Raw genomic sequence first — 27,460 nt, 5'->3', positions numbered from 1 at the left:
AGACTTCCAGAGGACAGTAGTCTGATCCCTGGTCTTTTGGTGGGAGATGCAGAGAGAAGACACCTGGAGGGTCCCATCTGAAGGGAGGCCCTAATCCAAGGACTGCTTTGTGAGTTGGAGGATTCTAAGAAGGGAAGTTCTCCCTGCGGTTGGCAATGAGAATTCAGTGCTGTGAGTGACGTGATACACAGTGACTACAGAAACGAGCTCCAACATTTATGTGCATATTTCCACTGGTTGAACTGTAATTAGCCCTTCTTTCTTTCTGGTAACTGTTTGATAAAGTTGAAAATTGGTAAGTATACTTCCTTTATGATTTTACACTGGTGTACGACCTGTCATTTCTGGGCTACCAGTAACTGTGTATGGCCAGTATTTAAGCAGCACTCACTCGAATCGAGGTTCCATTAATCAGAACATCCTGATGTTCCTGTTTAGTTGAACCCCAAATCATACCGACCCTAGACGGGTATTGCTCAGGAAAGGTGACCTTCACACTGCTGGGTCACGTGGCTGTAGGCAGACTTGGCTAGCGAGCCGAGTTGGTGTACGAGCCCCGGTGAGAGGGTTGCGCATAGATTGACTGTATAAAGTGAAGTGACCCGAGGCACAGGAGTGTCTGTACACAAGGGGACTGACAGGAAATGATAAAGTAAGGGTGGTTGGCGGTGTTGGGGGGGGGGGGGGGGTTAGTGGGTGGAGGTGTTGATCAGCCTCACTGCTGGGGAAAAGTGACTGTTTTTCAGGCTGGTGTTCCTGGTGTGGTTGCTACACAACCTCTTCCCTGAAGGGAGTGGGACAGTCCATGAGCAGGGTGGATGGGATCTTTCATACTAGCACTGGCCCTTTTCCAACACCTTTCTGTATATAGATCCTTGATGGCGGGCAGACTGTTGGTGCCAGTCAGTGAGAATGGGGAGGTGAAGTGGGTCACAGGCCAGCCAGAAACTGGGGATCCTTCCACAGTCTGTACCGCTTCCAACAGGATTAATCCTTCAACATCCCTTCTGGATCCAGTTCCCGCCACAATGCAATGTTTGCAGACAAAGTGTTCCCTTGGAGCATTTCTTCTTGTTCTGTGTCTCACTGTAACTAACCTTGATTGTCTGCCTGATCGAACGCACAGATCTAGCTGGGACTGTTTGTCTGAAGCATTGGCCCATTTCTGATAATCTTAATGCAAACCAGAGTCCAAACACCTATCACTAACACAGCCTCACCGTCACTGTGTGAAACAGCCTGTGCTTTCCCCTGCCTGGCCAGTTTCAGGTACAATTCACCTTTCCCGTCTCCCCTGCCTGGCTGGTTTCAGGTACAATTCACCTTTCCCGTCTCCCCTGTCTGGCCGGTTTCAGATACAATTCACCTTTCCCGTCTCCCCTGCCTGGCCGGTTTCAGGTACAATTCACCTTTCCCGTCTCCCCTGCCTGGCCGGTTTCAGGTACAATTCACCTTTCCCGTCTCCCCTGCCTGGCCGGTTTCAGGTACAATTCACCTTTCCCGTCTCCCCTGCCTGGCCGGTTTCAGATACAATTCACCTTTCCCGTCTCCCCTGCCTGGCCGGTTTCAGGTACAATTCACCTTTCCCGTCTCCCCTGCCTGGCCGGTTTCAGATACAATTCACCTTTCCCGTCTCCCCTGCCTGGCCGGTTTCAGATACAATTCACCTTTCCCGTCTCCCCTGCCTGGCCGGTTTCAGGTACAATTCACCTTTCCCGTCTCCCCTGCCTGGCCGGTTTCAGATACAATTCACCTTTCCCGTCTCCCCTGCCTGGCCGGTTTCAGATACAATTCACCTTTCCCGTCTCCCCTGCCTGGCCGGTTTCAGATACAATTCACCTTTCCCGTCTCCCCTGCCTGGCCGGTTTCAGGTACAATTCACCTTTCCCGTCTCCCCTGCCTGGCCGGTTTCAGATACAATTCACCTTTCCCGTCTCCCCTGCCTGGCTGGTTTCAGGTACAATTCACCTTTCCCGTCTCAAATCTCCAGCCAGTTTCTGGTACAGTCCCTATAACAATCAGGTTCCAGAAGTTTCCTGAATGGTTCTGACCCTACCCACACCATCAGGTTCCAGAACAGCCACTGAACCAACCTAATTACTCCTTGCTATCGACATTATTCATTTATTTTTTATAATGTATAGAAATGTTATCAACTGCACTGCACTACTGCCACAAATATCAGTGATAATAAATTTAATTCTGATTCCAAACACAATGGAATACTGCGATGCACTTTGATCATGTCATCGTGTTGCACAGTCTGTCCTTGGCCACCGTACGGACAGGGTTTGTGCAATTTATATTCTGTGTGTTGTCTGTCCCAATGTCCCTGTGACAGTCCTGCAGTTTTCTCGTTGTACCTCTACCTTACTGTACTGGATGATAAACGCCAGTGTACTGAGGGGTGCAGGATTAGATCCACAGCCCAGGTTGTTTTTGAAGTATACATTCCTTATTGTAAAGCCCAGTATATATTCCTTATTGTACTTACTGTACACTTTATATACAGTGGATTCTAGTTAGTTGAGACACCAGGAGCTTTTAGCCCAATTAAGCAGCTGTCCCAGTTAGCTGAAGTTCCAAGGAAATAGTTAAAGTATAAAAAGACAAACTACTATTTAACTGAGGAACAAATTATGTACTTAAATGAAATACAGAAAACAGAACACTAATACATAGAAACATAAAAAAATCTACAGCACAACACAGGCCTTTCAGCCCACAAATTTGAGCCAAACATGTCTCTACCTTAGAAATTACTAGACCTATCTAAAAGCTTCTTAAAAGACCCTATAGTATCCGCCTCCATCACCATTGCCGGTAGTCCATTCCACACACTCACCACACTCCGAGTAAAAAACTTAACCCTGACATCTCCTCTGTACCTACTCCCCAGCACCTTAAACCTGTGTCCTCTTGTAGCAACCATTTCAGCCCTGGGAAAAAGCCTCTGACTATCCACACGATCAATACCTCTCATCATCTTATACACCTCTATCAGTTCACCTCTCATCCTCCTTCGTTCCAAAGAGAAAAGGCCGAATTCACTCAACCTATTCTCATAGGGCATGCTCCCCAATCCAGGCAACATCCTTGTAAATCTTTTCTGCACCCTTTCTATGGTTTCCACATCCTTCCTGTAGTGAGGCGACCCGAACTGAGCACAGCACTCCAAGTAGGGTCTGACCAGGGTCCTATATAGCTGCAACATTACCTCTCAGCTCCTAAATTCAATCCCACGATTGATGAAGGCCAATACACCGTATGCCTTCTTAACTACAGAGTCAACTTGCACAGCTGCTTTGAGTGTCCTATGGACTCAGACCCCAAGATTCCTCTGATCCTCCACACTGCCGAGTCTTACCATTAATACTATATTCTGCCATCATGTTTGACCTACCAAAATGAACCACTTCACACTTATCTGGGTTGAACACCATCTGCCACTTCTCAGCCCAGTTTTGCATCCTATCAATGTCCCACTGTAACCTCTGACAGCCCTCCACACTATCCACAACACCTCCAACCTTTGTGTCATCAGCAAACTTACTAGCCCATCCCTCCACCTCCTCATCCAGGTCATTTATAAAAACCACAAAGAGTAAGGGTTGCAGAACAGATCCCTGAGGCACACCACTGGTCACCGACCTCCATGCAGAATATGACCTGTCTACAACCACTCTTTGCCTTCTGTGGGCAATTCTGGATCAACAAAGCAATGTCCCCTTGGATCCCATGCCTCCTTACTTTCCCAATAAGCTTTGCATGGGGTACCTTATCAGATGCCTTGCTGAAATCCATACACACATCTACTGTTCTTCCTTCATCAATGTATTTAGTCACATCCTCAAAAAATTCAATCAGGCTCGTAAGGCACGACCTGCCTTTGACAAAGCCATGCTGACTATTCCTAATTATATTATACCTCTCTAAATGTTCATAAATCCTGCCTCTCAGGATCCTCTCCATCAATTTACCAACCACTGAGGTAAGACTCACTGGTCTATAATTTCCTGGGCTATATCTACTGCATTTCTTGAATAAAGGAACAACATCCGCAACCCTCCAATCCTCTGGAACCTCTCCCGTCCCCATTGATGATGCAAAGATCATTGCCAGAGGCTCAGCAATCGCCTCCCTCGCCTCCCACAGTAGCCTGGGGTACATTTCATCCGGTCCCAGCGATTTATCCAACTTGATGCTTTCCAAAAGCTCCAGCACATCCTCTTCCTTAACATCAACAAGCTCAAGCTTTTCAGTCTGCTGCAAGTCATCACTACAATCACCAAAATCCTTTTCCATAGTGAACACTGAAGTATTTATTAAGTACCTCTGCTATTTCCTCTGGTTCCATACACACTTTCCCACTGTCACTCTTGATAGGTCCTATTCTTTCACATCTTATCCTCTTGCTCTTCACATACTTGTAGAATGCCTTGGGGTTTTCCTTAAATCTGCCCGCCAGGGCCTTCTCATGGCCCCTTCTGGCTCTCCTAATTTCCTTCTTAAGCTCCTTCCTAGTAGCCTTATAATCTTCTAGATCTCTAACTTTACCTAGCTCTCTGAACCTTTTGTAAGTTTTTCTTTTCTCCTTGACTAGATTTATTATAGCCTTTCTACACCACGGTTCCTGTACCCTACCATAATTTCCCTGTCTTATTGAAACGTACCTATACAGAACTCTACACAAATATCCCCTGAATATTTGCCACATTTCTTCCATACTTTTCCCTGAGACCATCTGTTTCCAATCTAAGCCTCTAATTTCTTGCCTGATAGCCTCATAATTCCCTTTACTCCAATTAAACTCTTTTCTAACTTACCTGTTCCTATCTCTCTCCAATGCTATTGTAAAGGAGATAGAATTATGATCACTATCCCCAAAATGCTCTCCCACTAAGAGACCTGACACCTGACCAGGTTCATTTCCCAATACCAAATCAAGTACAGCCTCTCCTCTTGTAGGCTTATCTATATATTGGGTCAGGAAACCTTCCTGAACACACCTAATAAACTCTACCTCATCTAAACCCCTTGCTCTAGGGAGATGCCAGTCGATATTTGGGAAATTAAAATCTCCCACTACGACAACTCTGTTATTATTACACCTTTCCAGGATCCATTTTCCTATCTGCTCCTCGATATCCCTGTTATTATTGGGCGGTCTATACTATAAAACTGTTTTGATTACTGATAGTTACTGACAGGGGAATTCATTCAGTGTACGCTGCTGTATTCTTTTAATTGACTGTAAATAAACAAAATCAGCACAGACACCTTGTGCGGATAATGGACTGCCTTCATACGTCTTTGACAGTTGCATCCTCCAAATCTTCATTTTCATTGTAACATTCAAAATGATTGTTGATACCTTCAAATTCTTCATAGTTCCTAACTTGGAGAGGTTAAATTGGTTCATTTTCACTCCTGGACATTTCTGGCATCTCCAAGCCTGACTGCTTGAAGCCTGAGTCAGCGACAGTTTGGAATTGTCTTTCTGCTTATCTCTCTCCATCAGTGACAAAAATCACTGCTTTCTGAACACAAACACACATAACTGATACTATTTACAAACCGTTTGCTCTAAGCACAGTGTAGCGTCTAAAGGCTGATTTATACTTGTGCGTTGCATCTACACCGGAGGTACCGCGTACCCTACGCCTTACGGTGACGTGCACCTCCCCAAAAAAGTAACTCATGCATCACAGCGACACAGACCGCAACAACTGTGATTGGTCCGCTTGGTAGCATCGCATTTCCGGTTGCTTCTTCTCCACCGTGTCTGTACACCGATGCGAAATAGATGAACCAAATCATCAAATTGACAGGTGAAAATGTTTGAAATGCATTTCCTCGACCATGTCTCTCACAAAGAAACTCAGTGGCATAGAAACCCCACCGCCAACTAGGGCTTTGGCACAAGCCAACACATGCTCACTACAGCATATGGTCTATGTAGAAGTGAAAATCAGGGCTACGGTATAGCCCTTACGCACAAGTATAAATCAGCTTTTACAACCACACAAGTGGGCGTGACCTACGATGGTTAGAAACTGTTCAGCAACAGACTCCTGTGCCAAATAAACAAAGGGAATCCCAGCTATTTTTTTGATTAGTTATTTTTTCTTTAAGAATTGTCACAATAAAGTGGCTGCTCTGATTAGCTGATGGTCCAATTAGCCAGAATCCACTGTACGTTATCTATTGTAATTTATAATGTGTTTTTAAAAAATGTACTGCACTCTACTGCTGCAAGACAGTAAATTTTCCAACATACTGGATATCAGTGACAATAAAATCTGATTGTGATTGTTCTCCACTCAGGAATACCAGCTGGCATCTCTTCACAATTCACCACAGCCCCCCCCACACTGATGGTCAGTGTGCCAGGTCACTACACACAGCCTGTCTGAACACCAACATAAAATGAGACCAACGCAAACCCCAGCACAGCCACTCCCCCGACCCACGCTCTGCCCAGTGTCGATTCCAACCGGCTCAGAGAGGTTTCACAGCACAGCAGGAGAGAGTGGAGACTTACCGGAATCATCCAGTTGGCCAGATCACCGTACTTGGACACCTGCATTCCGCCAAGCATCGTCATGTTCACGTGACCCCTGCAATAACAAAACCAGTCAACGGTCAGAGTACATACACAGCCCCATTTGCCTGCAGACATTCAGAGTAGAGCACAGAAATACAACAAAGTCCAGGAAAAACTACACACAAAGACTGCCTGCGTCAACAGAGCCAGGGAATCATTCATACTCTCCCAGGGAAGAGTCAGTGGGAGTCCTCTTCGCTGCCTTGTTACACAACCCCAGATGCAACAGCCCTATATTAGAGAAGCAGGGCACAGAAACAGGCCCTTCAGCCCAAATAATGCATACTGACCACCAGTGCCAGGCCCATTCGCCTGCATTTGGCCCACATCTCTCGAAACCTTTCCTATCCACGCATCTTTTAAATATTTAATGTACCTGCCTCAGCCAGCTTGTTACACGTATGGACCACTCTTTGGGTGAAAAAAATACATTGTTATGCACTAGTCTAACCCGGAATCATGGGCATCTTCAGAATGTGGTGCCTTACAGTAACAGCATTTATCATGAAGGACTGTCATGACTGAGGAAGTACAGCAGCCTGAAGACACACACTCAGCATTTTAGGAAAAGTTTATTTCCCTCCACCATCAGATGTCTTAATGGACAATGACTCCCTGAATACTACCTCTCTATTTTCTAGGCAAAAGAACAAACAAATGTCAGATTCAGATCGTTTGACCCAGAAACCTTGCTTTGATTCACTGAGGAAGGGTCCAGGCCCCCTAAGTTGGGCAAGTGGGCCTACAGCGAAGACCCTGGTTCCTCACTGACTGGCCTGGACATCTCCGCCCATGGACCTCACTGACCGCCAGACTGAACAGCGGTCTGCTCACTGTAATGGGTGTTGCTCTGGCTACAGCCATCTCCTCTCCGCCCCCAAGCCTCTGCCACCCGAACACCCTATCCCCCTCCCCAGCAGTACCTACCCACGGATCATGGCAAATGACTCGTCACTGGAGAAGAAGGATGCCCCGGGCAGCACAGTCACCGTTTCTTTACCTAAGAGTTGGAAACAGACGTTCACACAATTTCCTGCAACACTCCCCGAGTCCAAGTGATTTGAGCAGAAACAAGGTGGGCTGGGTTTGACACAATAATTGATGGAGTTGTTGATAATGAGGAAGGGCTATCAGAGAACCCATTGTGGGCTGAAGTTCCAGTAGTGTTCTGCAGTGGTTTAATACAGTCAGATCTACAGTGCCTTGTATTCAACCCCAACCCTTTGCTCACAAAAATGAGTATTACAACCAGGGATTTTGATCAATTTAACAGATTGTTTTTTTGCAAATCACATGCTCCTCCCCCTCTCTCCCCCCCCCCGCCCCCACACACACAGTTGAGCCCAAAAAAACAAGAAAAAATGTGAAGCATGAAAAACTAAACATTCATAAAGAGAAATGTCAGCAGTTCAAAAGTATTCAGTGCTCTTTGGTCAGTACTTAGTTGAACCACCTCTGATAGCTATTAAAGCCAGCAGTCTTTTAGAACAACTCTTGACTAGTATCCCTCCTTATAAAATTGCTCAAGCTGTGCCAGGTTAGTTGGGGAATGGAGGTGGATAGCAATGTTGAGGTCTTGCCAGAGATGTTTGATTGGGCTGAGGTCCAGACTCTGACTGGGCCACTCAGGGACATCCATTTCCTTCATTTGAAGCCTCTGGCAGTGTGCTTTTATCCTGCTGAAAGACGTTCTTCCTCAGTTTAAGCTTTCTGGCAGAGTCTCGCAGGTCTTTATCCAGGATCTCATAGCAGCATTCATCTTCCCATTGATCCTGACCAGATTTCCTGTCCCTGCTGCTGAAAGGCATCCTTACACCATGATGCCACCTCCACCACACTTTACTGTAGGGATGGCGTTATCTGGCTGATGCACAGTATTAAATTTACACCACACAAACTGCTTAGTGTTGAGGCCAGAAAGTTCCACTTTAGTCTCATCTGACCACAAGATGTTCTTCCACTTCGTTACAATATCTTCTCACTGATGCTTTACAGACAAGGATATGTTTTTTAGAGCCAGGCCTTCTTCCTTGCCACTCCTCCATAAATACCCTCTTTGCACAAGGCCTTTGAGCCCATGGAGCATGAACTTCATGTCCAGTTACAGCCACTGACTTCAGCAGCTCACTCGGAGTGACCAGTGGCATCACAGTAGCCTCTCTTACAAGTGCCATTCATTCTTCTCTGTGAATTAGTTTGGAGGGACAGCCTGACCCAGGCAGTGTGTCTTTTCCACGATGGACTGCACTGAGCTCCAAGAGACACAAGGGACAGCACATTCCGTGCCTTTGAGATGGGCTTGTACCCTTCCCCAGATTTGTGCTTCTCGATTATCATTTCCCTGACTTGTCTTGAAACTTTAGGTTCTTGATTAGCCAGGGCATCAAAGGGTATGGGGAGAAGGCAGGGGAGTGGGAATGACTGGAAGAATTGGATCAGCCCATGATTAAATGGCAGAGCAGACTCGATGGGCTGAATGGCCTACTTCTGCTCCTATATCTTAAAGAATGTTCTTTTGTCTTCATTTTGGTTTGGTCTGTGAAAGTCTACTACACTGTTGGACCTTACAGGGAGAGGGGGCAATTATTCATTGAAACCAGCTGATGGGATTAGCTTTATCAGCATGTTCAGCAGAGACAAGGAGAGCCGATCAGCCACGTTCTGGCCAGCCTGCAGGTGTGGAGCCATAGACAGAGTGAAGCCAGATCTTGCCCCTGCTAGTTACAGGGGGCAACATAGTTCAGTGCCATCACCAGACTGACAACTAGAAGAATTGCCCTTAACTCGGCAGTGGAGTTATTGGGGCACCGTCATGACGGTGTTTCCGTAGCAAGTCATTCTCGTTTTACAAGGCCAAGTTGCCAGCTCGACGCCCAACCCGACTTGGACTCGAATTCACGAAGCTTCACTCCGGAGTGCGGTGCTGATATTATTGCCCCACCAAGTGGGACAGACTGACAGCTAGCACAGCCAAGAACCCCAGGGACACTGGGACTGGAGTTAGCTTCCCCTGGAGAACCCAACCAGAGGCCACAGACAGGACCCACCTCATCCCCTCCCTCTGCAGTGCACGGGGTGGTGGGTAACTCCCCACAGGCCTGGGTGAGGGGAGGGGAAGAGATCTGCAGCTCTCAGTAAGTCTCACCTGCGTTAATCAGGTCTGCGTCTTGCTCTCCCTCCAGTGGATATGGACCCTGGCAAGGGAACAGAGACAGCAAGAGCTAAGCTACAGCACATACCCTCACAGCACCTTTGCTCAAATCCCAAACGACATCCTCCCAGCACCAGTCACCAGCCTGGGGAGGGTGGGACAACGCGGTGGGCACCGGACAGGATCCTCACTGCAAGAAAGGTATTGGGGAGATTTCCCAGATCTGAACGGGGGGAGCTGCTTCACTGCGGAGAGGTTTAATCAGAATGACAGATCATTCTGAGACCGATTACTGAGGGGGGCGGAGCAGAGGAACAGACTGACAGCCCAGGACACAGGCAGGAGGGATGGACTGGTGGGGGGGGGGGGGGGGAATAAATCATTGTTTCATATGGCATGGCCCAGGAGGGGTAGAAGCAAGTCTGTCTATTTGGGGAACTGGAGGGTGGAGAAATAGAGCAGGGGAAAGAGTGCTGGGCTCCTGGGATGGGAGCAGGATCCTCACAGTCAGCGAGGCTGTAGGGATTTCTCAGAATTGACAGGGTATGCTGCTTCACTGCACACAGAGACAGATACTTTACTAGATGCCCCTCTCCCAGCCTCCACCACCCAAATCCAGTGGCAGTCAAAGGGAACTGGTTCCAAACCACTGCATGCACCACAGACATGTGAGCCGGGGGGCGGGGGTGGGGGGGGTGGTGCTCACAGGCTGAGGAAACAGAACTCTTCTTGCACATCTATTAAAACAGTAGGGTGGGCCTCTTTTGGCAGTGCAAAGGTGGAGATGCACAAGGCGTGACACACAACTGCAAAAACAACCAATCTATTGTACAGGGGTTCATTAAAGACAGACGTCACTAACCAACAAACGAAAATCTCCCCCTGCACACAAGAGACTCTGCAGATGCTGCAAATCTTGACCAAAAATCACAAACTGCTGGGGGAGCTCAGCAGGACAGGCAGCAACTACGGAGGGGAATAAAGAACTGATGTTTCGGTTCATGAAGCCAGAATGGGCTGGTGCCTTCCTCTCCGGCCCTATTAGCTTTACTTGTCACACGTACATTGAAACATACAGTGAAATGTGTTGTTTGCGTTAATGACTGACTCAGATCGATGATGGGCTGGGGGCATCCGTAGATGCTCCCTGACCTGCCCAGTCCCTCTCTCCTATACCCTGCACTACCCCGCTGAGTGTACACCCCCCAGTCTTTCAACAGGTCAGGGGTGCCTCCGGCCAGCCCAGTCTCCCCTCGCTCTGTCCCATCCTGCTCCAAGAACGGGCAGACTCCACTCTCGCAGAAGCCGCAGCCTGCTGGTACCCATTTGTCATCTGGGTGTTAACTGGACAAGAGGATGCACAGGGTCATGGGCTCTGTCAGGCTTCTTGGTTAGCAGGAGTTTCTGGGCCAAAGAGCCTGTACTATTTACAATGGCCAGGCGCTCTGGTCAACATGACGTGGAACTGGAACTGAACTCCTGCCCCTCACTTGAGCAGGAAACATACCAGGATGAGACCTCCTCAGTACACCACTCTTACCAGCCCCAGGACTCCGTTCTCGCTCTGCAGGTGCACCGTGATGTCCTTTCGGATGAAGTTACTGGCCAACATCGGCATCCCAATGCCCAGGTTCGCTGCCACAACCTGGTTAAGGTCAAAAAGGAACTCAAAACACTCACACAACAGTTACAGAGGGTCTGGCTAGAAGTCGCCAGTGTGGTTCTGGACGGGGTCTGGCTGCGACTGACCACTACTCCAGGGCTAGGGCCGGTAGGCCATTTGCCTCCAAAAGCCCACTAGTAACAGAACACACTACAGCCCAGTCAACCCACAAAGTCGTGTCGACCTTTTAGCTTACTCCAAAGTCATTCTAACCTCCCTCCACATACCCCTCCATTTTCCTATCATCCATGTGCTTTATCCAGGAGCCTCTCAAATGTATCTGCCTCAAACATCACCCTTAGTAGCACATTCCACGCACTCACTACTCTCTGAGGAAACAATTTACCTCCGACATCCCCTCCCCATACCTTCTTTCAGTCACTTTAAAATTATGCCCTCTCAAATTAGCCGTTTCCACCCCGAGAAAAAAAACTCTTGACTGTCCACTCGATCTTTCCCTCTTATCTTGTACACCTCTCATCCTCTGTCACTCCAAAGAGAAAATCCCTAGCTCACTCAACCTATCCACACAACAGATACTCTCCAATCCAGGCAGCGTCTTGGAAGATCTCCTCGGCATCCTCTCTAAAGTTTCCACATCCTTCCTACAATGAGGTGACCAGAACTGAACACGAAACACCTAAGTTTTATACAACTGCAATGCTACCCTGCAGCTCTCAACATCAATCCCTAACAAAGAGGGTAATGGCGGGGTTAACTCCCATCCTCACCTCTCCAGCTCACCCCTTACCATAACAACTGTTCCAATCTGCACCTTCCTGTGGTCTTACAACCTGCTCGAGGCCAATTACCTCACCCTGCCCTCATCTTTCCTACTCTCGTTACCTCCACTTCAGCCTCTTTATCCTCTCCCCACATCAACATCCAGGTTGACACATCGGATGAGGGAGACCCCCCTCCCCACACGACAACTGCAGGGATCTCATCATCTGTCTCGCACAGTCTTTGGCACCCTGAAATCCAACAAGGTGACCAGGGCATCTCTCTATTTAAGAGCAACCAAGTCAAGGCCACCTCCTCCCCCATAGCTCCCAGTGAAACACAAACTGCATCATGAACAGATTCAAGATTTGCAAAGTAAGATATCATCAGCAAAATGCACACAAATTAATCGTCGACTACCAGATAAGTGTATTCTTACGTGCTCAGTAACAGTGGTGTCTGGCACTTGATTTCATCCAGCTCAGCCCCTCGAGCACAGCATGATCACCTTCAGGCTCCAGTACCTCCTCCGTGATGGTGGGAATGAGAAGAGGACATGTCCTGGGTGGGGAGGGTCTGTCTTCTAATCCTCCATCCCTCACCATACTACTCCAAACTGTCTACGATGTACCATGGAGATCGTCACATCACCATCTGGTGTGGAGGGGAGGGGCCACGGCACAGGATCGCTGGTCCGCAGACTCAGCCAGCTCCGTCACAGGCTCAACCTTCCCCACCAGAGGGCATCTTCAAGAAGCAGATGCCCCAAGGACCCCCACCACCCTCTGCTCACTTCCGCCATCGGGGAGGAGGTACAGAGACATACTCAGCGTTCACGGATGAATCGGAATAAAGCTGAGCTACTTTGCCAATCTTCCTGTTTTGTAATTTATAGTAACTTGTTAGTGTTTTGCTCTGTACTGTGCTGCAAAACTACAAAGGTCACGCTGTACGTCAGTGATAAGAAACCAGGTGGCCAGAGCTGGGGAGTACACCCAGAGCCAGGGTAACATGCAGAAGGATACCGTACATGCCATCCTCGAACTCCAGCGCCGCTCTGCGGATGATGCGCTCCCTCACGATGTCGGCTTCCGTCTTGGCTTTGGGCTTGCTGTCGCCCAGCTTCCGGAGCGTGAGTCTCTGAACGGGGACAAGGTCTTAGAAATGGAAGATCACGGAAACCGGGAGGGGACTGCAGACAGCTCACAAACGAGGGCTGGCACTCTGGGGGAATTGTAGCTGTACCAGGAGGTTGGGGGGGGGGGGGGGCCATTGGGACAGACAGCTTTGGGCTATTCCACGAGGCTGAGCGAGAGGAGGGAAACCATCCACCTCTCCAGTGAAGTGGCAGATGAAAGAAACTTCATTTGTCACCTGTACATCAAAACATGCAGTGAAATGCATTGTATCAACAACCAACATGGTCTGAGGACGTGCTGGGGACAATCCTCAGGTGCTGCCACACTTCCAGTACCAACACACCAAGCCCACAACTCACTAAGCTAACCCATACGTCTTTGGCATGTGGGAGGAAACCAGAGCACCTGGAGGAAATCCACACGCTCACAAACCTGTTACAGACAGTGGCAGGACAAACCCAGGTGGCTGGTGCAGTCGTGTTATGCCTACCATGCCGCCCCTCTTTCTGTTACACCATTTATTTTTAGAGTTAATAGTAACTTTGTCTTTGCACTGCACTGCCGTCACAAATAAAAAGCAAAAAACAAATTTCACGTGGTATAAAACAGGGACAATAAACCCGATAATAGGGTGGAGTTTCAAGATGGCGACGTAAACACCTGCCTTTTAGGCGCTCTTCATTTTTTAAACTATAATCACCCTTTAATCAAATCTTTTCATCTTTATTACATGGGTTGATACTTACGATTTATTTCTTTTCTAAAATAATACTTGATTTAATCTTTCCAAACTTAAAATGTCTGCACCTAAGAAATCGTCTAAAGAGCCTCTATCTATTGAGGCAATTTCTAATCTTCTGGATACTAAACTGGATACTAAACTTGCAAGTTTGGAAAGTAAAATGACAAGTCTGGAAAATAAGCTTACTGCGAAAATGTCTGGGCTCGAAGAAGCCGTTAGATCATTTGATACGAAGTTACAATCGCAGGCAGCAGATATTGAACGACATGAAGAAAAGTTCGCAGCTCTTGATAAGTTAATTTGTGAAAAAATACGTACAATCGAAACACTGGAGAAGAAGGTACTGTCGACTGCTAAAACAGTAGAGCATTATAAGTTTAAAATCACCAATCTTGAAAACCGATCTCGCAGACAGAATTTGCGAATCATCGGGCTTCCCGAAAATGTTGAATCTGGTGACTTAACTGAATTTTTCTCTAACTTATTATGGGAAGTTTTTGGCGCTGATGTTTTGAAAGCTAAACCTACTATTGATCGTGCCCACAGAGTTTCGAGACTCTCGATCTCGAGAGACAAGCCACGAGCTGTGATTGTTCACCTCCATTATCCTCGGGAGAAAGAGCTTTTAATCCGACTAGCTCGTCAGAAAGATATGATTTCTTACAGAAGCAACATGTTTCGTATTGTTGAAGATTATTCATTTGAAGTAATGAAAGCAAGAATCGCTTTTAAACCAGTGATGGCAGAGATTCATTCGATTGGATTTAAACGAGCTTTAAGATACCCAGCGAATCTCAGAGTTACGTTGGGTGACGACAGTCAGCGCTTTTTTAATACTCCGGAAGATGCGAAGAAATTCGATCTTCCAGCATAAACTGAACTATGTGTTATGTTGAAGAATTTTTGGAGAGAAGATGCCATTTCGTTTTGGGCTTTAACTTATGAAGCTGCGTTATAGTTTTTTACTTTGGTCTGTAGACCCGTTTTTTTTTATTATCATGGTTTATAGATGCTCTTTTAATTTTACTATAATGTCTTTTTTCTTAATTTTTTTTCTGAATTGGATATACATGTTTATATTTTGTAATAATGATTTCTTTTTTTAAGATGTTGTTTCTTCTTCCCATAAGACTTTGCTTTCCGTAAGCATTCATTTGCTTGCTTGTATTTGAGAATGGGACGAATGTTTTGGATTTTTGATATTGTAGTGATTATTGAATCCTTTTTAAATTCTATTTTGATAACCTTTTTTTTAAACTTTTTTTTAATAGATTGGTGAATTTACATTTATATTTTGTAATATGGCTTTTTCAAAATGTCGTTTCTTCTTCCCATAAGTCTTTGCTTTTGAAATGTCATTTTTTTGTATTTGAATATGGATTTTTTAAAGGCATATTACACTGTTTCAAACTTTAATGTTTATCCTTTTTTAATTAATGATCTTTTATTTTATTATATTACTTTTTTTCATTTTGATTGATATATATATATTTTTTGCAACCCTGTACTTAAATCTGGGTGTTTTATAATCTCTTTTTATCTTTTCATGGAGTTGCCATCTTGAAATGGGGGTAATATTAATATTAGTTCGTGCGCCTGCCGCTTGGCTCTTTTTCGAGGGGTTGGGGGAGGGGGTAGGGATCTTTTTTCACGCTTTTGCCAACTTTAAATTATTAATATTGTTGAGGTGTCATTTTTTCCGGTTGCTCCTGAATCATTTTTTCTTCTTCCTGAATTATAGGTTATGTGTCTTTTTAACCTTTTATGATATACACAATCAATATTGGCAAGATGGATAAGTCTATTAATTTTATCTCTTGGAATACTAATTGTTTAAATCATCCGATTAAACGTAAAAAAAATATTTAAAGTATTCCATAGACTGAATGCTAATATTATCTTTGCACAGGAGACCCATATTAGGAGGGAAGATAATCAACGCTTTTTTAGGTTCTGGAAGGGTCAACAATTTAACTCGAATTGTACCGCCAAAATTAGGGGTGTGTCTATTTTTATAGACCCCTCAATTTCGTTTACACATCATGAAATTATTTCTGACCCACAGGGCAGATTTTTGTTGATTACTGGTTCACTTTTTAATCGAAAAGTGGTTCTAGTTAATACTTATGCTCCAAACTTTGACTGCCCTGAATTTTTTTAAACGTTTATTTACTTCCCTCCCTAATCTAAATGAATATATGTTGATAATGGGTGGAGATTTTAATTATTGTTTGAATCCTTCGATGGATAGATCTAAACCTATTCGAACTCTTCCGAATAGATCAGCCTTACTTACTAATTCCTTTATGGTTGATTCGGGAATTACTGAAATATGGCGGTTTTTGAACCCTAAAGATAAAGAATTTTCATTTTTTTCACATGTATATCATAGTTATTCTAGAATTGATTATTTCCTTATTGATCATCGTTTATTAACAGATGTTACTGATTGTAAATATGATTCTATTGCCATTTCGGATCATGCACCTTTGAAGTTATTTATCAAGATTTCAGACTCTTCCATTAATACTAGATCTTGGAGACAACACTACTTTGCTTCAAGATCCAGAATTTATTACCTTCATAAAACAACAAATTGACTTATTTTTTTCAACAAACTATACCGAAGAGATTGACAGAGGAATACTTTGGGACTCTTTCAAGACTTTCATCCGTGGACAAATTATCTCATATTCCGTTGGTAAAAGAAAACAAAGGTATTTAGATATAGCTTTATTGGTGGATAAAATTAAAGAAATTGATAAGATTTACTCCGTGACTCCTACCAAAGAACTTTATAAGAAGAGAGTTGAGCTTCAAATGGAACATAGCTTATTATTATTTTCTTCAGTTGAGAATCAATTAATTAAGAGCAGGGCTCAATTTTATATTCATAGTGATCGAACTGGTAAATTGTTAGCTAACCAATTAAAAGCTATTTCGACTAGGCGACAAATTATTAAAATTCGTAAACAAGACGGTAATCTGACTACTGATCATAAAGAAATAAATAATACTTTTCAAGATTTTTATAAATCTTTTTATCAATCAGAATTTGATGGCGATCTGTCCATGATGGATAATTTTTTTAACAATTTAAATATTCCCAAACTGACAGATGAAGATCGAAGTGTGTTTGATGCTCCTATTTCTATGGCCGAAGTAGGAGAGGCTATCTCATCAATGAATTCAGGGAAAGCTCCTGGTCCTGATGGTTATATTATAGAATTTTTTAAAACTTTTTCTTCTTTGCTTTCCCCTTGGTTGTGTGAAATCTTTAATGATGCATTTACTAAGAAGAGATTACCCCAGTCTTTTTATGAAGCTACTATCTCTCTAATTCTTAAAAAAGATAAAGATCCTACTTTATGTGCAACTTATCGCCCTATATCGCTATTAAATGTAGACTAAGATTCTTACAAAAATTTTAGCTATTAGGTTAGAAAAAGTATTATCACAGATTATTTCAGAAGACCAAACTGGTTTTATTAGGAATCGGTATTCCTTTTTTAATGTTAGAAAATTGATTAATATAATTTATACTTCTTCACCCACAACCTCAGAATGTGTTATCTCATTAGATGCTGAAAAAGCTTTTGATAGAGTTGAATGGACATACTTATTTAATGCCTTGAAAATTTTTAATTTTAGTTCTAATTTTATATCATGGATTAAATTAATATATTATAAACCTGTTGCTTCTGTTCTTACAAATAATTATAGATCCTCTTTTTTTCCAATTAACTCGTGGTACGAGACAAGGTTGTCCCTTAAGTCCTTTATTATTTAATATCGCATTAGAACCTTTAGCCATTGCTATTCGTGAATCTCCTAATATTTTTGGTATTGCTCGTAATGAAAAGTTATACAAGTTATCACTTTATGCTGATGACTTGTTGTTATACATTTCTGATCCTGATAGGTCTATTCTATCCTTGTTGGTTCAATTTGGTAGTTTTTCTGGTTATAAACTAAATTTGAATAAGAGTGAAATATTTCCTTTAAATGCGCAAACTTTATTGAATGACAGGACACCATTTAAAGTTGTTACTGATAACTTTATTTATTTAGGTATAAAAATTACTAAGAAGTATAAAGATTTATTCAGGTTGAATTTTTTACCCATGCTTCATCAAATTCAACAACTTACTACTAGATGGTCTCCTTTATCCTTATCATTGGTTGGTCGGATTAATGCTATTAAAATGATGATTTTACCGAAATGTTTATATTTATTTCAAGCCTTACCAACTTTTATTCCTAAATCTTTCTTCGAAAACATTGATTCAAAAATTTCCTCATTTGTGTGGCAAAATAAAAATCCCAGGTTAAGTAAAAGGCAGTTACAGAAATCTAAAAAAGATGGTGGTTTAGCTTTACCTAACTTTAGATTTTATTATTGGGTGAATAATATTCCAAACTTAATATATTGGAAACTAGATTTGGATTCACCATTGTGCCCACAGTGGGTAAATTTAGAATGTAATGATGCACAAGGATATTCTTTATTCTCCGTTCTTGGTTCTTCTCTTCCAGTTGATTTAGTTAAACTCAATAAACAGATATCCAATCCTATTGTCAAACACACAATACGAATTCGGTTTCAGTTTCGTAAGTTTTTTACTCTGAAAAACTTTGTTCTTGATAGCCCTATTTTACTTAACTTCTTTTTTAAACCTTCTTTAACAGATCAAGCCTTTAGCATATGGAAAAGGAAAGGTATAATGTTTTCGTGATCTTTTTTCTGAAGGTAGTTTGATGTCTTTTGACCAACTTTCCAACAAATTTAATTTACCTAAATCTAATTTTTTTTTAGATATTTACAAATTAGAAATTTTTTATATAAAGTTTTACCATCCTTTCCCAATTCAACTTTGACAGATTTTTCAGACATGATTTTTACCCTGAATCCTTGTCAGAAAGGATTAGTGGCTCTTATTTATAATAGGATTATGAAGATACAACCAGAAATATCAGGTAGAATTAAAAAAGAGTGGGAAAAAGAACTTCAATATAATATATCAACAGAAAAATGGGAAAAAATTTTACAAATGGTTAATTCTTCTTCTATATGTGCTAAACATGCTTTAATACAATTTAAGGTCGTACATAGAGCTCATATGTCTGAAGATAAACTTGCTCGATTTTATTCTCATATTAACCCTCAATGTGACAGATGTCATTCAGATGTGGCCTCACTGACCCATATGTTTTGGTCATGTCCCACTTTATATAACTATTGGAAGGACATATTTGCTACCATTTCCTCAGTTTGGAATATTGATTTACAACCTCATTTTATTACTGCAATTTTTGGTATACCAAATGAGGATGGTAGTCGACTTTCCCCTTCAATTAGACGAATGATCGCCTTTGCAACCCTAATGGCTAGAAGGTCTATATTACAAAAATGGAAAGAAGTAAATCCTCCTACCATGTTTCAGTGGTTCTCTCAAACTATTTCTTGTCTGAGTTCAGAAAAAATCAGTACAATTTTCGATTCATCAATTAAATTTGAAGAAACTTGGGGACCGTTCATTCGACACTTTCATATGAATTAATTTGGCCTCTTTCAGACCTTTTCTCTGTTTATTCTTGTCCAGGTATGGAGTTCCGGAGTTTTTGACACTATCATACTCATATAAACTGGTATTATTGCCCATGTTAGTTTAGGTTTTTTTTTTGATATACATTTTTCCGTGCATTTTTACATTTTTTTTCTTTTGATGACTATTTTTATTCTTTTTCATGTTCAATCAAAATAGGTTTGATTGTTATTGTAAGTTTTTTTTTGGCTGATATTTAATAAGATATTGTTATCCTATTATAAATTTAACTTCAAATCTAGTGCACTTATAACCTACTTATATTACGTTATGTTTTTCTTTATATATGAAATTCAATAAAAAGATTGAAAAAGAAAGAATAAACCCGATAATAACCCTGTTCCGTGATCGGGCCCCTCCTGAACACGAGAAACTGCAGTATTCCAGTCATGGCCACACCAGCTTCACTGAGTCTCCCTACTGCTGTACCTCTCCTCCCGCCTTCAAAGATCAGCTTCTCCCAGCACCCTTGTCATTTCAGTAGCGTCCATTCTACAATTTCCTCTTTTCCTCTCAGAAGAACAGGGACAGGCCGTTTGCCTCTTCAAGCCTGCTCCACCACTCTCCACCAGAACAGCCCTTAGTGGAATTCAGCCTTGAACACACCAACAGACAGCATAGAGGGATGTTCTGGGGTAACTCTACACTCTCCATGCAGACAGGTTCCCACCTCAGTCCTAAGCAACCAGGCACCCTTGCCTCTGGCCAGAACAACTCAAAGACGTTGCCACAGGCGTGCTCGAAAGATAAGAGTGCCCACCCAACATCTACAGATAACCTTCCCAGGACTGTGTGTGTTTGAAACAAGGAGATGAAAATTGATTTCTCTAACATCTGCTCACTTCTTTCCATTGGACATTCTGGTTCCCATCTCAACCCTTCTCTTCTCCTCACCTGCTCATCACCCACCCCCCTTCTTCCATGGTCCCCATCCTCCATCAAATTCCTTCTTCATCAGCCCTTTTCTACCCATCACCTCCCAGCTTCTTACCTCATCCCCCCCTCCTCCACCTGCTCTCATCCATCACCTCCCAGCTTCTCACTTCATCCCCCATCCACCTGCTCTCACCCACCACCTCCCAGTTTCTTTCTTCAGTTGTATCATCCTGCCTTTAGAATATTTCTTCTTTGAGAAATATCTATGCAGCTCCAAATTGCTCCCTGAAACTCCAGCCACTGCAGTCCCACTGTGATCCCTGACAGTGTAGCTTTTCTAATCAACTTTGGCCAGCTCCTCTCTCATGCCTCTGTAATTCTCTTTACTCCACTGAACTGACACATCTGGTTTTAGCTTCTCCCTCTCAAACCGCAAGGTGAATTCTATTGTGTTCTGATCACTGCCTCAAAGGGTTCCTTTACTTTCAGCTCCCTATTCAAATCTGGTTCATTACACAACACCTAATCTAGAATAGCTGACCCCTAGTGAGCTCAACCAGAAGCTGCTCTAAAAAACATCTTGTCGGCATTCTGCAAATTCTCTCTGGGATCCAGCACTGAAATGATTATACCAAACAACTGTCCTATTAACATTGTTCTTTTGGCTTACCTTTTCTATTTCCCTTTGTAATTTGTACACTACATGCTGGCTACCGTTCAGAGGCCCGTATGCAAATACCATCAGGGTCTTTTTGCCTTTACAGTTTCTTACCTCCACCTACAACGATTCTACAGCTTCCGATTCTATGTCATCTCCAAGGATTTTTTACCAACAGAGCAATGCCACCCCACACTGCAACTTGTCCTGTTAACTGCAGTGTTGCCCTATCAGCAGTCTGCGCTTCTTGACAGTCTCACTACACACCCCTTGTTTCTATACCACCTGCCTCATCCTCAGCCCCATCACTCCGGTTCCCAAACCCCTCCCAGATTAGTTTAAACCCTCCCCACAGCTCGAGTAAAGCTGCCCTCAAGGATTTTGGTCCCCCTCTGGTTCAGATGTAACTGTCTCTTTTGTGCACGTCAAACCTTCCCCAGAAGAGATCCCATTGATCCAGAAATTGTCCCCTGCACCAGTTTCTCAGCCAAGCATCCACCTGTCCAATCGTCCTGTTCTTACCCTTACTGGTGGGAAGTTCAGGCAGCAATCCAGAAATTACTACCCTGGCGGTCCTGCTTTCCAGCTTTCTACCCAACTCCCCAAATTTTCTCTGCAGCACCTCTAACTATGGAATCCCCAATTCTTTCACCACCACCCCCCTTCCCTTCTGAGCCACAACGCCAGACATGGTGCCAAAGACCCCATCACTGTGGCTCCTCCCACACCCCAGTAGGTCGCCCCTCAACAGTATCCACAACACTATAGCCATTACTGAGGGGAACAGCCACAGGGATGCTCTCTGTACTGACTGTCCATTCCCTCTCCTGACATTTGCCCAGTTACCTGCCTCCTGCAGCCCAGGGCCGACTACCTCCCTGTAGCTCCTATCTATCACATCCTCAGTGTCCCGTATGGGACGAAGGTCATCAGGAACAGAACCCTTACTCTAAGCTCAATGCTTGGACGGATGGGCCAGCATGCCCAATGCCTCCAGCACCTTGTTTTAGCAGAGAAGCTGCGTCCCCTCCAGGGAAGCCGGTCAGAGCGAAGGCAAGCGCTGTCCTGTGGAAGAAGAGGCAGTGTCTCCCACTCGGCGCTCAGTGCACAGCGGAAAAACTCACCTCAATACGCTTCTCGTACTGCTGCCCCTTCACGACCCTCTGAACGTATATACTGGGTATGTGCACATCCTCAGGGGCAAAGGTTCCCGTGTCGACGATCTCCTCCACCTGGGGAGACACGGGCGAGGTGCCCCAGTTAGCAGTGCTCAGAGAGGTGGCCCTCACAATCAGATTCTTTTACACACAGTGGAATGCGTCATTTACATTAACCACCAATGCAACCCGAGGAACTGCTGGGGTATTCTGAGGAAATCCACCAGACACCCAGCCAGATCATCGTTCATACGCGAGTTATCGAGTTTTCCAGCATGGAAACAGGCCCTTTGTATTGTATTATTCTAAGACTCAATGTCTGTCCAAGGATGTTCGTGATGTTCGGGGGAGGTAGCAGGGAGGTGAAGGGGCTTGTGTCCATTCTGGGGCAGCTCACTCACTTTTGGTCCCCACCAGACACTCAGCTCTCACCTGTGGCTCCAAGCAGCTGTTTGCATCTGACAGCTGCCACATCCTGGTATACTGCTTCGACAGGCAGTGAGGGTAACCAATGGACTCATACCCCAGTGAGATAGGGGCACACTTGTGACGTCAGCTCTGACGATCTGGGCGGTTGAGATCTCCAGTGAGATCCAACAGCCAGGAAGGCTGTTCTGTAACATTCCGTGGAGAGCGAAGGGCAGGACAAGGCACAGACATCACGGTTATCTACGCAACCACAGGAAGTCCGCAGATGTGGAGAAGACTCATACCACTGCATCCAGAATTCCAAAGGTGAGATTTCCACTTTAAAAATTCTCACAAGGGCCTCCCGCCATTACAGGAAACACCACAAGTCTGCCAGGAAACTCCAGATTAGCCCTTCCCATCCACATACCCGTCAACTGTATACCCCCTTAGCCTCATACCCTCTCGGCAGAACAATCCCAGTCACTCGTTACGACTCAAGCCCTCAGGGCCGCACGTGCTTAGCACAACGTTATTGCTGCTCAGAGAGCCGGAGTTTGGAGTTCAATTTCAAAGTCACCCGTAATGAGTCCGTACGCCCTCCTCGGGGAATGTGTGTCCGGGTGCTCCGGTTTCCTCCCGGACTCACCAGTGAGTAGGTTCGCAAACAAGAGAAGATCTGCAGATGCTGGAAATCACTGTAGATTTCATCCGCCCAGTCCGTCAGAGCCGACTTCACAAGCTAGGACAGGCGTGTCGCTGTCTCACTGGGGTAACACAAAACGCTGGAGGAGCTCAGCAGGACAGGCGACATCAATGGGGAAAAAAAAAAGAGTATAGTCAACGGTCAACCGTACTCTTTTCCATAGATGCTACCTGACCTGCTGAGCTCCTCCTGCATTGTGGGTGTTGCCAAATAGTAGGTTAATTGGACAACGTAAATTGTCCTGTCATTGCGCTAGGATCAAACCGGGGGTTTAATGCTGGGCAGTGCAGCTTGAGGGGCCTATTCCACACTGCACCTCAATAAACAAGCACCGACATACCTCCACCACGGTCACTTTGGCAGCTTTACACATGGTCTGATTGAAGTTGCGCGCCGTCTTCCTGGAAGAGGTGAAGGATCAGTATTAGACCAGTATAACAAGTTCCAGCACTCAAGGACTGGGAGTGAAACACAGCAATGGTCATCCTGAGCAGGAGAAACCCGGAGCAGGCTGGTCTCCCCAGCTTTGAGGACATCTTCAGAAGGCGACGCCTCAAACAAGAGGCATCCATCAATAACCACCCCCCTCTCCCAGGACATGCCCGCTGCTCATCACTACCAACAGGGAGGATGTACAGGAGTCTGAAGACACACACTCCGTGGACAGCTTCTTCCCCTCCACCACCAGATTTCTGAACAGACAAGTCCATAAACACCACCTCACTACTTAATTTTTTTTTGCTTTCTTTTACACTATATAGCTTACTGTAATTTATACTTTTTATTACTAAGTATTGTAATGTACTGCTGGGTCAAAACAACAAATGTCACAGCACATGCCGGTGATATGGAACCCAATTCTGAAGTCTGCACTCCTGTCTGAGAGAAGGACGATCCGTACTCCATCGCGGCAATGGCCATGGAGTTCAATGAAAACTGGAAAATTGGGAAAACAAAGGCTATATTTCTGGAGAGCTCAGAGAGCTGCCCCCCCCCAACTCCTCCCCCAGCACCAGAGACCTAGGTTCAACCCTGAACCCCAGCACTGTCCGTATTCTCCCCAAGAACCCGTGGGTTTCCCCCAGGGCTCTGGTTTGCTCCACAATCTCAAAGATAAACAAGCCAGTGGGTTAAATAGCCGTTTGTGTGATGGGGTGAGAATACAGCAAGAACTGACAGGAATGTTTATTTACGATACAGGGCACTTCCAGCCCACTGAGCCACATTGCCCAGAAACCCAACGATTTAACCCCAGCCTAATCACAGGACGATCTACGACCAACTGACCTACCAACTGGTACATCTGCAGACTGTGGGACGGAACCGGAGCACCTGGGGAAACCCATGTAGTCATGGGGGGCGAGGGGGGGAGCACAGACTCCTCACGGATGGGGGGGGGGGAAGAAAACTCACAGACTCCTCACAGATGGGTGGGGGGGGGGGGGGGGGAGGAAATGAACTCGGAAACTCGGATACCCTGAGCTGTAACAGGGTTGTACTGACCGCTACTCTACTGTGGCATGCCAACATGGAGAATAAAATGTGTTTACTGTGGGATTTAGAGTAACAGAGTGCAGACTCGATGGGCCGAGGGGCCTATTTCTATGCTGAGAACCAGAGTTAATGAATCAGTCAAAGCACTCGTTTTGTTTACAATAAGATTTTTGGTGCCTGCATTTATTTTCCTGCATGTACCATGCCTGGCCAGCTGCTTCACCACAAATGAGACTGCAGCTGCGGGCAAGATTACCTGAAAACGACATTGCCAGCTCGATCAGCCTTCCAAGCCTTAATGAGGGCGAAGTCGCCAGTGATTCCCTTCTCCATGATGTAGTGTCGGCCATTAAACTCCCGCACCTGGGAACAAACACCATCAAACCAGAAAAGCGGGGATGTAATGCAAGGCTTGGTTAGTAAGTCGGGCAGACCGTACTTGGAGTATGCTGATCAGTTATCAAAGAAAGGATATACTGTTACTGGAAAGGGTTTGGAGGAGGTTCACTCGAGTGAAAAGACCCCTACCTCTCTGGGCTCACTCGCTATGCAGATGCTGCCATCCTTATTGTATTTAATGGGGGCGCCACCTTCTTCAATAAGTGTGCCATACGCTGTCGGAGTAAAGAACGCTGGGATACCCGCTCCTCCAGCTCGGATTCTCTCGGCCAAAGTTCCCTGTGGGGACAAACAGGCGGTCAGGAGGGGTCACCCGAACACAGACCAAGTGGATGCACTGTCACCTTCCAAATTGCCCCCGACTCGGGAATGTTTTCTCACACACTGAAGGGAGGCAAGCATTACCATACCATTCAAGGAAGGAGGGAGGGAGAAAACCAGGGAACCACAGAGCTGTTCACAACATCAGTAGCAGGGAACTATTCTTAATGAAGTGTTCACAGACTGGGCAGGGTCAGCACAAGCTGGTGAAAGGGTAATTGGGTTTGTTTTTGTCACACGTACTCCTCACAGACGGGGTTGGGAGGCACAGACTCCTCCCATCTGTAGAGTGTCACCCCTGCAGATCGCTTCACCATTTGGAAATCAGGCTCAACAAGATTGCTGGCATTGTTGTTTCTGAGGTTGTAATTAGTGGAATAAATAAGGTCAGACCTGTTGCTATGGGTTATTTCATTAACTTCAGCAGGGTAGTCAAACCTAGCAATCCTCGGAGGGGAGGAACTGAGAGGTTTGAAGGCATCAGCTGGAGGCTGAAAGTTCAGGTGGGGAGGCAAGGGAGCTGTCCCCAGCACACCCGCGGACTGAGTTGGTCTTTGATACAAGCGACAGACTTCACCATACAGTTCAGTGCACAGTGCAGGACTGGTAGAAAGGGAACCCTTTCCACTGAGAACAGCGGTCCCTCCATGGACCTTGTCTGCACTTCTGTCCCAGTAAAGCAGCCAACACGATCACAACCCCACCCACCCCAGACATTCTCTTCCCCCCTCCCCCCATCAGGGAGAAGATACAAAAGCCTGAAAACACAGAAGCTCTCCTTGAGCCCGTGCTCTACGCTGCTGAAACCAATGAGCAAAATTCTTGTACAATGAAACACTCGACCTCACAATCTACCTCAAGACCTTGCACCTTATGTCTATCTGCACTGCACTCTCCGTAACCCTTTACTCTGCATTCCATTATTGTTTCCACTCAGTGCACTGTTGTGATGAAATTATCTCAATGGTCAGCATGTGAAATAAAGTTAATCAATTTACATCTGGTAGTAATAAACTAGTTTAACCTAAATTTATCAGTTTGGTTCTTGAGCGATGGGAGTTGGCCACAGAGGACAAGGAGAATAAACTGCTTACACAGAGGGTGGTGACTCGGTTACACTCTCTACCACAGAGTCAGTCACTCAGAATACTCTAGACGTGGATAATGAGGGAATCAGGAGGTATGGGATGAGTGCGGAGAACACAGTAGTGTAGTGGTTAGCAAAACCATAGAACATTACAGCACAGAAACAGGCTTTTTGGCCCTTCTTGGCTGTGCCGAACCATTTTTCTGCCTTGTCAAAGTGACCTGCACCTGGCCCATATCCCTCCACACACCTCTCATCCATGTACCTATCCAAGTTTTTCTTAAAAGTTAGAAGTGAGCCCGGATTCACCACTTCATCTGGCAGCTCATTCCACACTCCCACCACTCTCTGCCTGAAGAAGCCCCCCCCAATGTTCCCTTTAAACTTTCCTCCCTTCACCTTTAACCCATGTCCTCTGGTTCTTTTTCTCCCCTAGCCTCAGTGGGAGAAGCCTGCTTGCATTCACTCTATCTATACCCATCATAATTTTATATATCTCTATCAAATCTCTCCTCATTCTTACACGCTTCAGTGAATAAATTCCTAACCTAGCCAACCTTTCTCTGTAACTCAGTTTCTCAAGTCCCAGCAACATCCTTGTAAACCTTCTCTGCACTCTTTCAACCTTATTAATATCCTTCCTGTAATTTGGTGACCAAACTGCACACAATACTCCAAAGTCAGCCTTGCCAATGCCTTATACAACCTCACCATAACATTCCA

General features: G+C 44.9%; 1 protein-coding gene across 6 annotated transcripts in view; it reads right to left on the bottom strand.

The window, feature by feature from the left end:
• oxct1a (3-oxoacid CoA transferase 1a) overlaps positions 1 to 27,460 on the bottom strand; it is a 67,997-nt gene that overhangs the window by 23,823 nt on the left and 16,714 nt on the right. For all 6 annotated transcript variants that reach the window (XM_059974256.1, XM_059974258.1, XM_059974257.1 and 3 more), the window contains 9 exons: positions 25,459 to 25,608; positions 25,187 to 25,293; positions 23,777 to 23,837; positions 22,290 to 22,397; positions 13,170 to 13,284; positions 11,299 to 11,393; positions 9,753 to 9,801; positions 7,535 to 7,607; positions 6,545 to 6,620 (listed from right to left, as the gene is read on the bottom strand). In XM_059974256.1, the coding sequence (XP_059830239.1) occupies positions 6,545 to 6,620; positions 7,535 to 7,607; positions 9,753 to 9,801; positions 11,299 to 11,393; positions 13,170 to 13,284; positions 22,290 to 22,397; positions 23,777 to 23,837; positions 25,187 to 25,293; positions 25,459 to 25,608 (834 nt within the window). The remainder of the gene's footprint in view (positions 1 to 6,544; positions 6,621 to 7,534; positions 7,608 to 9,752; positions 9,802 to 11,298; positions 11,394 to 13,169; positions 13,285 to 22,289; positions 22,398 to 23,776; positions 23,838 to 25,186; positions 25,294 to 25,458; positions 25,609 to 27,460) is intronic.

The sequence above is a fragment of the Hypanus sabinus genome, chromosome 7, assembly GCF_030144855.1.
Source record: "Hypanus sabinus isolate sHypSab1 chromosome 7, sHypSab1.hap1, whole genome shotgun sequence".
In the NCBI taxonomy this organism is placed as follows: domain Eukaryota; kingdom Metazoa; phylum Chordata; class Chondrichthyes; order Myliobatiformes; family Dasyatidae; genus Hypanus; species Hypanus sabinus.
The sequence above is the reverse complement of the archived record's forward strand: the minus strand, read 5'-3'. Positions and strand labels throughout refer to the sequence as shown.